Source organism: Gavialis gangeticus, unplaced genomic scaffold (genome assembly GCF_001723915.1).
Source record: "Gavialis gangeticus isolate Ggan-Ray unplaced genomic scaffold, GavGan_comp1, whole genome shotgun sequence".
Classification (NCBI taxonomy): Eukaryota; Metazoa; Chordata; order Crocodylia; family Gavialidae; genus Gavialis; species Gavialis gangeticus.
Genome location: NW_017729014.1, coordinates 20,256,273 through 20,270,600, shown reverse-complemented (window position 1 = coordinate 20,270,600; position 14,328 = coordinate 20,256,273). Strand labels below are relative to the sequence as shown.

Here is a 14,328-nt window from a genome sequence, read left to right as displayed (position 1 = left end):
CTCTCCTCCAAGCCTAGGCTGCCCAGTGGGACCTCAGGTGAGAACTGCCCTCTGCAAATTACCCTGAGAGACCCCCCAGCCCAGTGGCCCTGCGCAGAGACAGGGCAGCCGCTCAGTTGGATGCATTTTGCTGAAGTCCTGACACCGGTGCTTCCTTGGCAGACCACAGCTGGCACCCCCCGTTTGGCCACCAGCTCCCCAACCCAACGCCGCCTTCTCTCCCCAGCGCAGGGAGCATTGACAGCATCGTCCGTCCCCCGGTCCTGGAGGGACTGCAAATGCAAACTGCAAGTGGCAGATGTGAGCCCAGGGACTCCAGAGGTTGGCAGGGGGCTAAAGAGGTGAGACATCCGAGGCAAGAGTCAGGGACGGAGCTGCTGCTCTGGCCCGTGTGTCTGCAGGGGATGCTTCCCTCCTGCTCTGACTCAAAGGACCCCCGCTCAAGCCACCACCCAAGGCACGTGTGCGAGGTCGCGAAAGTGGCTTCTCAGCAGCCTCGAGTTAGGGAATCCAGGTGGATTCTGGGAAAGGGAGTAAGGATGCAAGGATCCTGCCACCGCCTTTCTCCGTTAGCGGGGAACATTGTGTCAGGCCGTCACATGCGATTAATCACCTGTCAGGCGGAGCTGGGGGCAGGGTAGCTTTCATTTATGCTCCGCCTCATTAGCTCGCCAACGCCTGCTGTCTCTGGAGGCCAGAGCTACTTAATGAGTGATGCGCTCTCATGCTTATTAATATGGGAGCACGTTTTGAGAGGTGCCAGCAACGGCTCGGAGATGTGCGGTTTATGGCAATCACATCACTGCTCGGCTCCCCCCACACTCGGCAGCATCTTGGCCCCCGTGAAAAATCCCAGTGCCTCTTGTGCTCAGCTGCATGGCAAAAAGACTGGCTGTGCTGGGGTGAAAGTCCCCTCCGGCCCGTATGCTCACTGTCGTGGCAGGACGGAAACAAAACCACCCCCAGGTATGGCCTGCACCTGCTGCCAGCAGCTGAGGAGGGCCCTTCTTCAGGTAGAAGTCCACCCTCCACCAGAAAAGGGATCCATATGGCTTCAATTGGTCCCTCTCCTGGGACTTACCATCTATCCACCTATCCCTCCCACCATGTGCACATGCACATGCACGCACACACACACAGCTTCTAACCTGCCAGTCGTGCAGTGCTGTAGGTGCAGGATGCACAGCCATCCATGCCCTTCCTCAGTCCCATAGGTGATCTGCTTACACCCCGAAGCATAAAATTTGATTAGCCCTTTATGAACATGCATAACTACCGCGCCAGAGTTTATTAATGCCCATAAAAATTAGCCAGCTCCTTTTTATACCCAGCCACAGTAGGCGACTGCTGAGAAATTCGGTGGCAGGTTTGATGCCATTCGTTTTATGCAGAGGCTCTTGTTCACATCTGGTAGGGGGGGAGGCACTCATCAGGTTTCTCTCTACCCTTCTTCTGGCTTTAGGCACATCAACCCCCTCCTCCTCACTTCCTTGCAGCTACCTCCTGAAACCCTCCATCGTGAACAAGCCCTCTATGCAGGGCAGTGCGCAGCAGCAGAGAAACGATGGCCCAGCAGCTTAGGCAAAGTGTCAGTCCAGCCTTGTCCAAGTCAAAAGTTGACTTTGAGTATCTGAAAGCCGCACCATGCACCAGGGCTGAAGAAGGTGTCAGTGTGTGAAGCCTATCAAGCAGCAAGGAGCTCAGTGTCCGTTCCCATATAAAGGCAGATTTCCAATACGTTGTAGGATTAAGAGACTCGAGTCTGCTTGCATCGGGAGCTCCTTGAGAAGATATAGGGAACCACCGGCCGATGCCCTCCAATGCAGGGAAGCACTGTGACTGCCCCATCACCTGCAACGCACGGTGGCATAACCAGAGTGAAAGGCATGGTTATAGCTTTTCCCCCAGAGAGAGCAGTCAGCTCTCCACGGGCAGAGAGCCCCGACGGCCAACTGTGGTCCAGCTCAGGGACCGGCATTTGCTTGCTCGCTTCCTGGTTTCCTTACACTTTCTGCAAGTGTCCGGATCCTTTCCAGAGTCCAAAGCAATGGGCTGGAATATCAAAGCTGGCCCCTTGAATACTAGCACATGCAAGCACTGGGCTCGCACACTTGTTTGTGAAAAGGCCAGACTTGAACCCAAGCTGGGTGGCAGAGTTATCAGCGCCCGCTGCAATGGGCTCGCTCTGACCTGACAATTTATAGGGGTCGCTTTGAACCCAGCTCTGCTGAGCTGCACTTTTCGGGGGAGTATAAGGAACTAGAACGGCAGTGAGAATTTCCTGGCTAGTGAATGAATACTAGGACATCCAGCTGCAGCGACAGAGAGGTGGCATATGAGCTGCAGCCATAAGACACTGCATCAGCACTCAGGCAACCTTAAAGGCCTTGTAACTGGAGTTTCGGGTCCTGGAGAACTGAGATCCTCCCCCAAAAGAAACCACTCTGGGAGGCTGTGCTGTTTTTAGAAGGGATGAAATCTGACAGTGCTTCTGACAGGTAACAAGAGGAGAAGTGGAAGAGAGGGGCCCAGGAGAGGACGGCATCCAGCAGTGGAGAAGCAGGAAGGGCAGGAGCCAGCTCACGGGTCTGCCCTATGCTGGAGGGGAAATGAACATCCGTGGGTCTGGTTTCCGGAGGTGCCGAGTACAATCAACACCGTACAGAAGTTGAAAACTTTGCACAGAGCTACGACAGCGTCAAAGAAGCAGGGAGATGAGGAAAATAGCAGCATGGTTAAATGTCAAAGGGCAAGTGGTTATCTGAGCCACAGAGACTCCTTCAGGAAATGGAAGAGAAGCCAACAATAAAGAGCAAGAACTCCAGCAAATACAAACGTAAGACAGGGGCTTAAGGAGCTGATTGCTGGCCAGCAAAACACCGGACAAGAGCATAGTTTAAGTAGATCGGATGATGGGGCTGGCAGAAAAGGAGAGGAATTGCATCTGCTAGAGCTGTAACAAGTGATGAGCAGTACAGAGAAGGTCACAGAGGGGCTCGTCTCCATCCTTTCACATTGCAGATGTGAGAATTGAAAGGTAAAATGAAGTACATTTTTACACAAAGCATAACCAACCTCTACATGTGCGGCCACCAGGTGTTACCGGCCATGTCTACACTACATCCATGGTGTGTCCCAGCGGGGACACACTCCTTACCGCGCACCCCACCCGCCCCTGCTTGCATGCATCACGCTGGATGTCCAGCAGTGAAGTCACACCAAGGACATCCCCTTATGTCCAATGTGCTTGAGAGGAGGCTCTGAGGATGCCCTGCAGCAGCTGGCTTTTTGGGTTTGATACGTGGGAGTGGGAGCAGATGAGCAGGGCATGCAGCAATCCTGCCAGGACATGCCAGGAGCAGATGAGCAGTGCACACATCCTCATTGAGAGCAAGGACTCGGCACTGGTTATGTGCCAGCGGAGCATACCCATGGTCACATGCGGTGGAGGAAAAATTGGGGTGAAATCATCCACTTTCAGGGATTAATTGATGGGGGTTTGAAAGAAACCTCCTCCTGGTCCACATGGCTCTGTCATTGCCCCGTCACTCATACACCTTCATCTTCAGCCCTGGCCAAACCTGGTCTGGTGGGGCCTGTTCCTAAGTCAGATGTGTTGATAGCTGTAAGCATGTCTCTGCAGGGCCTCCAATACGTCTCTACTATAATTACAGCAATGCGGGATGAGACGGGCACCACAGAAGCCCTGCAGAAATGCCCTCAATTGACAGGAAAGCAGAGGGCTGCTCAGCTGCTGGGGACCGTATGTGCCTGCCGGCTCCAGAGACCAGAGCCCGAGCGTGTTATCTGAGGCTTTGTGATTCACTCCTCAGGACGGATTCCACCGCGGTGCAGTCAGCAGGCCAATTCGCTGGTGGGTACGGATGTCTGTTCACCAGCTAAAAGGACCCATATGTTACCAGGCACCAGATGTTCCCTGCTAAAGGGGCAAAGCTAAACCAGGTGCCATTTGCAGTGTCAGACAGCAGAGGATTCACGGTCCCTGTAAAAAAAAAAAAAACAATGGCTCTTAATTCACTGCTTGCAAATGCACCAGGGCCTGTCGCCCTTGCTAGAGGCCTCAGCCAGCCCTCATCGACCCGACTGCAGATGAGGCTCCACGTCTCCAGACGTCCCTGCCCGGTGCCATTTGTATTTCAAGGAAACATTTAAAATAAATTTCCTGCCAGAAGCAATCATACAAAACAGGCCAGGCGGGGCCCGGGCCTCTCCCTGGCTCTGATTTATTCATCATGGTGCCTTATAAATGCTCTTCTGTTGGCTCCTGGAAGGGAACTGATTTGGGTTCTGCAGGTGTGGGAATGCAGGGGACACAGCAGCCAGAAATCACAGTCGCGCCACCGCCGAGAAGAGAACAGGTACCCCAGCTGCTCAGCAAGCCTCGGCTTTGGAAAGCGCAAAGAAGAAAGCTTGACTTGGAGCTCCTGTGCAACTCTGATCACCGGGTAGCAATGGAGCAGGGCATGCGGGAGGTGGGAGTTTCCCACGGCACTGCCAAGATGTGCTGGACAGATGCAATTGTGCTGATACTGTCAGTCCTGACCTTCCTGGGCTCCGGCTCACCAGGGCAGCTCGGGATTGCCCAGCAGACTTCCTTGCGAATCCACTGCTGGCTTCTCTGCCAACTCTGTCAACACACCTGGATCCTGACCTAAAAGACACCCTACCCTCTCCCCACACGCACCCACATGCATGCACACACACACAGTAGCGTGACCTCCCCATACAGCTTTGTAAAACCACCTCGGGTCCAACCCTCCTAGAGCTCTGGCTTGCAAAACAGCCTTGTTACGATGACCCTAGGCCACTCCGAGGTTGAACAGGGGTTTTGGTGGCCCAGAATGAGACATTGCAAGTCTGAAGTAGAGAAGAGCAGAGAGCCCATCTCTCTTAGGGATGGGAGACTACACCTCTGCAAAGCAGATCCTGGAGGTCTCACATCTGGCACAGATGCAGCCTTCCACTGACTGGTTTGGGCCAGAAAGCGGGTTGTTGTGCCTTGTGATAATCTCTCATGTATGTACACGTGTGTGGAGGGAGGCTGTCTTTTAGGTCAGGATCCAGGTGTGTTGACAAAGTGCTGGGGAGGCGGGCTGCCGCGTGGGAGCGCTGGGGCACATCAGGGCGGTGGCAGGAAACACGGGTCGGGAAATGGGAGCACCGTGGGTGAAAGCTGCACGACTTGCAGAGGTGGAGGAGGTGCGACTTGCCAGAGCTGGATGGTGCGATTTTGAGTTACCCTGTTGTGAAAGTACCAGACAAAGAGGGATGTGACTTTTAAAGCCCCTGGGAGGCACGGTGCTCATCCAGAAGGGTTTCGCTCGCCCTCTTGCCACGGCACGGAAGAAGTCCCCACGGCCATCGCACCACCACCAGCTATCCAAGGAAAGGGAGGGCCAACTATCAGCGCTACACTGTTGTGCACCAGCAAAAGATAAGACAACTCCCATCACAGCAGACACGTGCCTTCTCCATGCCCGCACAGCAAGAAGCCCAAGGGAAGGCCCGGTGCTGGCACTCCCATGTAGCCGGCCATGGCACTGAGCCTCTTTCCTGCTACCCCGCCCTTGAGATTGGTGCTAACAAGGCAAGGCAACAGCACCGGAGCCGGTGACGCACGGAGCCGATCGAACGGTCAGCCAATCGCTGTGTCAACCGGGAACCGGGCTTCCAGCGAAACGGGCATGGTACAATTGAGGCACCTCCTCTGTGCACGGTGGCTGCTTGGTCTTGACCCTGAAACACCCTTGGTGGTATGAAGCAAGGTGGCAGGGGCTGAGGAGCTGGCATGATGCTGCCCTGGCAATAGCACACCTTTGCAGCTGCACCTTTGGCTCTGTCCCTGGTCTCTTCCAGGACATCCGTTCCTGCTGCAGACGAAGCCCCGTCCATCACAGGGTGCTAATTAGCAAGTAAGCCCTCTCCCTCCACTGGGTGACAGTCGGGGTGCCTGGAGGGTTACCGCTTTCCTTCTTTTAATAATAACTAACTAGGTTTTCAGTCACTACAAATGAAACCGTGATCTTGGCAAGGGGGAAGGGGATGGGCGCTGGGCTGGTGCTGGGAGAGGAGGGCGCCGCACGATGCCAGCTTTCCATGAGCAGCCTCCTGCTGCAGAAGCTGGCCAGTGTGCAAGGAAGGGGGAAGGAGGCATTGAATCGAGTGGCAGGGTTGGCATCGCTGGGTGGTGCAGAGCAGCTCAGAGACGGCTCTGTGCCTCGAGAGACTTCCTAATGCAACATCTGAGGGTGACTTTCTGGAGGTATCTGAGGCTTCCCTAGTCGAAAAGAAAGGGGGTAAGGAGAGGGCAGAAGGGAGGAAAGACAAGGAGGATAAATAAAAGGGAATGGAGGAAAAGGGTGAAAAAAACCCTGAAAAATTATGGTAAGCAAAGCTGGGTATTCCTTTATCTATGGGATTGTTTTAAAGGCTGGTCTTTCCCTGTTAAAATCAAAGGGCATGTTGCCATGGATCAAAATGGGAATCTCATATGTTCATTCTTGTGCGTCTTCAAGTGGGGAGAGGAAAGCCCGAGTGGTCCCAGAGAAATGCTGGACTTTCTGGGAGAGGCTCCTTTTTAAAAAAAAAAAATATTTTTTAATTTAAACCATTTCCCAGCTTTCCTGTCCGCCTCTGGTGCCGCAGGAAATGTTTGATTGATTTTAGAAAAAGAATCATTTGAATAAATATGTAATAAAAATCTACTTGCCCAGCAAGTGATCCCACGCAGGGGTGCGTAGCACATGAATATCTGCCTTTCCGCCTGTCTCATGCAGGTATCCGCCTATCCATCACGTAGGAATCTGTCTATCCATTTATCGTCTTGAAGGTATTTGCCTATCAGTCACCTAAAGAAACGTCTGTCCATCTATCAGTCATGAAAGTAGCTGTCTATCTGTCTGGCTGTCCATGCATCATGTAGGCATCTGACTACCCATCCATCTATCAGGCACACAGCCATTGGTTTAATTACAGCATAATCTGGGCATTTAGGCTGCACTCCCACTGGATGGGTCTCGATCACCTCAACGACTCTTCCCCACGTGCCTCAGTTGAGACAAGAGCTCTCTTTGGAAAAGCACTTGTCTTTGCTGGGCCTCGAAGCTCTGTTGACATCTATTCTCTTACTCTCCTGTTTCTCTACAGTTGCTCCCAAAGGCCCAAAGATCATGATGACCCCATCAAGAGCCCGGGTTGGAGACACCGTTCGGATCTTGGTACAGGGCTTCCAGGTCGGCAGGCTTCCTCCCAGTCTGAGCACTTCAGCGTAGCAATGGTATCGGTGGCACTGGCAAATGGCGATAGGCGCCCGTTGCGTGCCAAGGCTTCCACTGCAGCAGACTTATCAAGACTCACAAAGGAGCAGAGAGCTTTTCTTTCTGTTTGACGAAGTGGCGTGCACGGGTCGGGTTTGATTTCAGGGCTGAATTGGTATCAAAAGCGGGTCATGCCATTGAGCAGCTCCTGGCCTGCTGGCAGGCTGCGCAGCTCCATGCGCGCAGCAAGAAACTGCGCGTGCAAATGGGTAATGATGGCAGTTACGTGCCCGGTTACTTGACAGGCAAGGCCAGTTGCACCGGTTGCACATAAACAAGGTGTCCAGTTCTTCTGCACTCCTGGTTACATCCTCCGCTCTTGAAACTGGCTTTTTTCTCTCAATTAAAAATTGATTTCTTGTCAAAGGCTATTTCCTGTAATTGAAATCACTTCACTCAACAACTGCCAACACTTCTGTACATCTCCAGCCCAGACTATTTATACTTTGAAATGATTGGAAAAGAAATTATGAACCTAGCCTGAGACTTACTGGCACAGAGGCAGGGGTATTCTCCCCCTAGACTAAATATGTGGCCTTTATAACTGGGGGGGTCCTCACCAGGAAAGAAAGGTGTGTGTTTAACTAATGCTCACAACCAGAAGTCCAGGCAAAGCAGTTTATAGTTTTAACAGGAGGCAAGAGGTTGCGGTTTCCCCTTGTGTCAGTCAGCCTGGATGATCCAGGAGGCGGTTAGAAAACACCCTCATTCCTCCCCAAGACAAGCCACTAAAAATCACCAAATGGGTTAAGCAGTTTGTCATTAGAGGCTAAACTCGCCAGTGCCTGATGTCCTTTGCGATCACCAGCCTTGTTATAAAGAGGTTGCCAGTCGTCTTCCAGCTCCTCCGGTTGGTAGCACTCATTGCCCACCTGGCACAGGCTCAAGGTGCAAAGCGGCACACACACACACACACACCCTGCTATCTTTTAAGTTGTATCTCATGCCTGTAACTGCACATGGTGTATCGAGGCTTTGTGATCTACTTAATGCCTTTTTATCTGTGGCTAACACAGCTAAGCAAGCTAAAAAATCTAAGCAAGTGCCATTTAATTTATTCCGCCTTTTGAGCACCTCTAAGGGGATGCCTATGCTGAAGGCAAGCAGAGTGATTGCAGCTGGTGTAGACAGACTCCGGCTAGCTTTTATCTAGCTTGCCCAGATACCCACCGCAAGAAAGGCACAAGCCTCCAGGGAGCCTTACTCAGGCACCCAGCCACATCCTTGCTCCTGCAAGAGGAAGGCTAGTGCCCATGTGCCTACACAGACGCAGTATAGCGAGCCCCTCCTGCTGAGCTCTAGCATTGCAGTGATGACCAAGGCCAGTCTGTTTTTCCACTTGGAGAGTCTCTAACATGCTTGGAAACCATTGAGTCCCTGAAAAGTTTAGCTAGCATGAGTGTGTCGGTGAGAAGTGTGAACAAAGCACGTTCCTAGCGGACATGGTTATTCTGGCAAAATTCCCCCTGGCGTTCACAACTCCAGTGCCAACGGGTCCCATCGTGAGGACTGCTTACATTATTTTGGGAAGATGGTGTTGTAACCCATGCCTGCCTCCACCTGAAGGCAATGCTGATAAAACTGACCCCCCCAAGTCTTTGTAGTCTAAACTAGCCCTAGATAAGTGGTTTTCAACCTGTGCTCCATGGACCCCTGGGGGTCCGCAGACTATGGCTAAGGGGTGTGCAAAAGATGACTATGGTCAGTCCAAAGTATGCGAATACCCACACTTACAATTTAAAGGGGTCCGCACCTCCATTCGAAATTTTTAGGGGTCCACCAATGAAAAACAAGATTGCAAACCACTGCCCTAGATTAATGGGCCCTTCTGGCCTTAAACCTCTGTGACCTTATGGTTCTTTGAGAAAATCAGTGTGTTCCCTAATGTCTCTGTCGCTGATATTCTGTTAGCATAGGGGGGGCAGTGGAGGTTGCTATAAAGTTTGTTGCTCCTTGTAGTAAAAATCACTTGTAAAGATGTGTTTTCCCCCTTGGGTTGCAGAATGAAGTCTTCCCTGAGCCCTTGTTCACTTGGACCCGTGTTGGGAGCAGGCTCCTCGATGGTAGCACCGAGCATGACGGGAAGGAGTTGGTCCTGGAGAGAGTGCCGGCCGAGTTAAACGGCTCCATGTACCGCTGCACCGCGCAGAACCCGCTAGGGTCCACAGACACCCACACCAGGCTGATAGTGTTTGGTATGTAGCATATTTGATAGTGTTTGGTATGTAGCATATTTTTGGGGAAGACTGCCCCTACCTCTTGTGTACCTCTAGCTTGTTCACAATAGCCTTATTCCACCAATACCACCAATATTACACCAGTAGGCTTGGTGGCTCTGCCAGTGCCAGGGTGCTATGACTCTCCACCCTCTCCCCCTATTTCTGCAGCGCAGCACGCTTCATTAATCCATCACTCCCTGCAAACAAGAGCTCACGCCCAACTTCTTCCGTGCTGCACGGAAGTTGGAGTGTGACTGTCATTAGAAAGTGTAAGGGGCCTTTTCAAGACATGGCCATCCAGAGGAGAGAGGGGGATCTGGAAACTGTTCTTAACTGATGAATGAGGAAAAGGCCCAAAGCTGAGGAAAAGGAGAAAGCTCCTGATTTATCAGCCCTTGGGTCTCTGATCTGCACGAGAGACAAGGCTCAGTTCCCGCTAATGAAATGCAACAAGTCCCAGGAGTTCGCAGCTAACTTTCACAGGGCTCCTTGCTCTGTTGGCCCCCCAACATTGGGATTTTCTTCTTGCAGAAGGCAAAGTGCCACGATGGTGCAAAGGAAACACTAATAGTGTCCCATGCCAAGAGACAAGTGTGCACATACAGCTCCTTTTTATGCTGCCTTATCTAGGTTTAGCATCTAATTCTGTTTCTATGTTTTATTTTAACTAGAAAACCCAAATATTCCAAGAGGAACAGAGGACTCCAATGGTGAGTTTTAGCCCTCTTTTGCATTTCATTATAAGTTGCACTGAATATTTGAGCCATTTCTGGGAGGCGTGGGCAGAACAGGATGCCTCACGCTTGAAAGAGGCTGCATCTCCCTACGTGCCCAGTTTGTTGGCCAAGCGTCTTCCAAACCCCAAGAAACCAGACATTTTCTGACAAAGTGTCAATGGCATGCAGTGTTTGTCAACCACTAGCAATAGAGCAACAGAAGGAAAAAAAACCTGTATGACAGTTGCTCCTCTAAATAGGCAAAAATGTTTGTTTTTAGCATGCTTGCTTGAATTGGTCGATATTTTTTCATCAAAATATCATTTTCCCCCAATAAAAAAAAGTGGTGTTGCGACAGAAAATTAGAAGTTCTGCAAAAATTATTTTCTCAGTTTTAGGTTCTGAGCAAAAAAACAAACCCCCTGCATTGAAAAGAAATTCAATTTTCTGGTGTCAAAATGGAGGAGGGGAGGGGAATCAGTCTTTTGCATTTTCTTAACCACAAGAAGAATTTGGAAGAAAATGAAAAGTTTGGGTTTTCATCAGATTTTTGACAGGGGAGAAAAGCAATCAATCCATAAGCAGCTTGGGTGAACTGTCAGTTCTCACTTCAGCTTCTCATATTGCTTCTCCTTCCAGTCTGTCTCTTCTAGCGAGATTGCAAAAGAACAGCACTTGCCTACTGTGCCATCTGCTCTCATGTTCACTCCCTTCCTAGGAGAAGGGAATACTCACTTGCATTTGGAACTGTACGAATAATTGGGGGTCTTTTCAGCAAAAAATTCGAAAAATAATTTCTTGCCCAATTTTGCCAATTTTTTAGCCAGCTGGAAAAAGATTTCAAGTGGAACAAAACATTGCATTCTACCTGGAGTGGAACTTGGGCTTGCATTTTGGGGAGGTGTTCAGTTAAAGCTAATTTAAAAATGAAAAGGCATTTCAGATTTTTTTTTTAAATGAGACATTCCTTTATTAAAAAAAAATGTCTGGTTTCTTTTATTATTATTTATTTTTGCATTAGGGTTTTGCTTTGACTTTTTTGTTTAGCAACACAACCTGAGCTGACTTCATATTGCGGGCCCTAGAGGGAAAAAATAAAACAGAAAATAAAATATGTTGGATTGATCACAAGTTATTGAATCACATCCCAGCACTGTGGTGAGATCACAGAAACATTGAACCACACTGAAAAGTACCACTGCTTCACTGCAATCAAATACAAAAATAAAACATACTTGTCTAGGGGCCCAAGACACATACCAGTCTGATGACTTATTACTGTTGCAAAGAAAAGCCACAAAATCAGCCTGCAACATTCCTAAACATCCCAATGTATTAAATGTTCAAGTGCAACTCTGCCTCTTACTTTAATACATGAAGCGATGAGTTTTGGTCCAAAGTTTTGTGCCTCACACTGGGCCTGGGCCTGGGCCTGGGCCTGGGCCTGGCCCTGGCAGCAACCAAAACAATTCACCAAATATGTGATCTCAGCTGTATTTTCGCCTGTCAGCATGTCAGAGCTGGGGCGTCTGGTCCAGTGCTTGTGTCAGAGCGGGTTGGGAGAGCCAGGAGGCCCTTGTGGTTCAAGTATTAGGCAAGGCTTTTGGGAGAGCTGGTGTCAGTTCCTGGATTTCCTTTGTGACTTCAGGAAAGTCACTTCATCCCTTAGTGCAGGGGTGGGCAAAATATGGCCCCTGGGCTGGATCCAGCCCACCAGGTCATTCTTTCTGGCCTGCAGGGCCCTTCAGAAAATTATAAAATTAATATTTATCTGCTCCAGGCTGCCTGTCAAAGATGACAGGAGCCAGGGGCACTAGGAGCCAGGGGAAACCAGGAGGCTTCACCAGCAAGGCCCTGCCCCACCCCCTCCCTCCTAGTCCTCCCAACCTGGAAGTCTCTGCCTGCTGCAGGTTTCACTGCTTCCGTGCACGTGGCTGCATCGCTGGACCATGGGAGCGCAGGGACCACGTGGGTACCCTGGGGCTAGGAGCAGGAGGGTGTGTTGCAAGGGTGTGCAATGAGGGAGGGAGAGAGAGAGAGAAAGAGTAACTGTGTGTGTGTACGTGTGCATGCACACAGAGACAAGGATATTACAGGGTTACCATATGTCTGGGTTTTCCTGGACATGTCCTCTTTTTTGGTCCCCTGCTCTGCGTCTGGGTGGGTTTTGAAAATAAGAGCCAGTGCCCGGGTTTTTTGCTGTTCCTCTGCTCTCGGGGGCCAGCTGGGAGCAGTGGGTAAAGTGACCCTGTGATCCCAGCAGCCAGTCACCTTACAGGAGAGCCAAAGACCAGCAACAAACAGCCAAGGGATGGGACAGAGAGTGAGAGAGCAATGTAGTCAGGGGTGAGGGGCAGTACTGGGTAGGAGGACCCATGGGTGGGAGTGAGGGACACCAGTAGGTGTCGGGAGAGGCAGGGTCACAGATCGCGGGTGAAAGGCAGTGCCTAAGCTGCTGGGGGGGTGCAGGTGGGGTGTGAGAGGCACCACAGGACTCAGGGGCAAGGCAGGGGGCTGCAGGTCAGGAGCAAGGGGCACCGCCAGGGCTAGGTGGGGGGAAGGGGGCTGTGGATCAAGAGTGGGGGACACGGGGAACGGGACAGGTGACTGGGGTGGGAGTACAAGGCACTGGCAGCACCAGGAGGCTGCAGGTCGGGATTGAGGGGCACCAGCAAGGGGAGGGGAGCAGGGTACTGCTGTTTGGGAGTGAGGGGCACTGGCAGTGCTGGGGTCAGTGGGTCTGGACTGAGGGGCAACAGCAGGGCTGGGGGTGGGATGTGTCTTGTCAGTGAGGAGCAAAAGACTGGGAAGAGGCAGGGCAATGGCATGTCACTGCCCCCTATCATATTCCTCTCCCCCGCCCGGTGACAGGTGTCCTCTTTTTTGCACCTCGCAATATGGCAACCCTAGAGAGATGCGCGCGCGTGCGTGCGTGCGTGCGTGTGTGTGTGTGTGTGTGTGGAGACGGGGGAGGGTGTCCCTAGAGAGACGTGCGTGTGTGTGGAGACGGGGGAGGGTATTTGGGCAGGCGGCCTTCCCAGATATATCTGAGCGGTGCAGGACACGGCTGTTCAGCTCCCCGAGTGCAGCCTGAGGCCGCCGCTCCCCCGCAAGCCCAGGCCTCCCCCAGAGCTGGGGGCACGGTGCTGCACAGCACGGGCTGGGGGTCCCGATTCCCTTGTGGCTGGAGGCCTCCGAGCCCCCCTTCTCTGCACCCCTGGGCTGGGGTCTGGGGTCGTACAGGAGTCGGGACCCCACAGCGGTCCCTCATGAGCAGCCAGAGAAGACCGGTGCCCACGGCCCACAGGGACGTGCGCACGGCTTCACTCTTTCCAGGCAGCTCCCGTGGTGGGAAACAAAGGCAAAGGCCGACCTCTCAGCCTCCAGCCCAGTGTCTATGGACTGGAACACAGGCGGCTGCAACAAGTCCTCTCGGGCATGGCAAATATGATGGCCCTCGGCCTGCAGTGGGTGGGGAAAACAAGAGCAAAAGCCAGGCCCAGAGGACGCTGCCCCTGCACAGAGTCAAACCTGCAGGCCCGGCCTGGCAGCGCGGGGCCTTGGCCACAAGGCTGGCTGGGCTGTGGCCTTCCCAGGACTGCCCTTGTCATGGGGCCAGCGCGTGTGCACAGGGAACGAGTCAAGGGGCCCAGAAGTGAGGGGCTGAGCCAGCCAGGCCCTGTGGTGCGTGGTGCTGGGCCTCTGTGCGGGTGCTGAGGGCCTGGGTTCAGGTCCTGACCTCCCCTGTTTTGCAGAGAGGTGCCGTCCTCTTTCCATGGCAGGGCCTGGGCGCTGCGCCACAAGGGGCCCACGGCAGCAGGAGCTCCCACCTTCCCTGGTACTGCAGTGGTAAGGGTGCTACCCTAGGTGGCAAAGGTTGTGGGTTCAAGCCCCAGCTTGGCTGGAGCCCTCTGGCCCCTTGTTCTTCAGTGAGTCCCTTGTGTGCATGGGGGGGACCAGGGGGGAAGGCTGGGCTAGAGGCCTGGCCCTGTGACTGCATGGGGGAGTAGTAGGGGGTTTTTTGCACTTTGAAAGTCAGGGCATTTCCTGTTTTGG

The 14,328-nt window shown here is 52.5% G+C and overlaps 1 protein-coding gene across 2 annotated transcripts in view; it reads left to right on the top strand.

The window, feature by feature from the left end:
• The window catches only part of IGSF21 (immunoglobin superfamily member 21), a 272,287-nt gene that overhangs the window by 250,114 nt on the left and 7,845 nt on the right, over positions 1-14,328 (top strand). For both annotated transcript variants that reach the window (XM_019511926.1, XM_019511925.1), the window contains 3 exons: positions 7,168-7,253; positions 9,340-9,532; positions 10,228-10,266. In XM_019511926.1, coding sequence (XP_019367471.1) covers positions 7,168-7,253; positions 9,340-9,532; positions 10,228-10,266 — 318 coding nt within the window. The remainder of the gene's footprint in view (positions 1-7,167; positions 7,254-9,339; positions 9,533-10,227; positions 10,267-14,328) is intronic.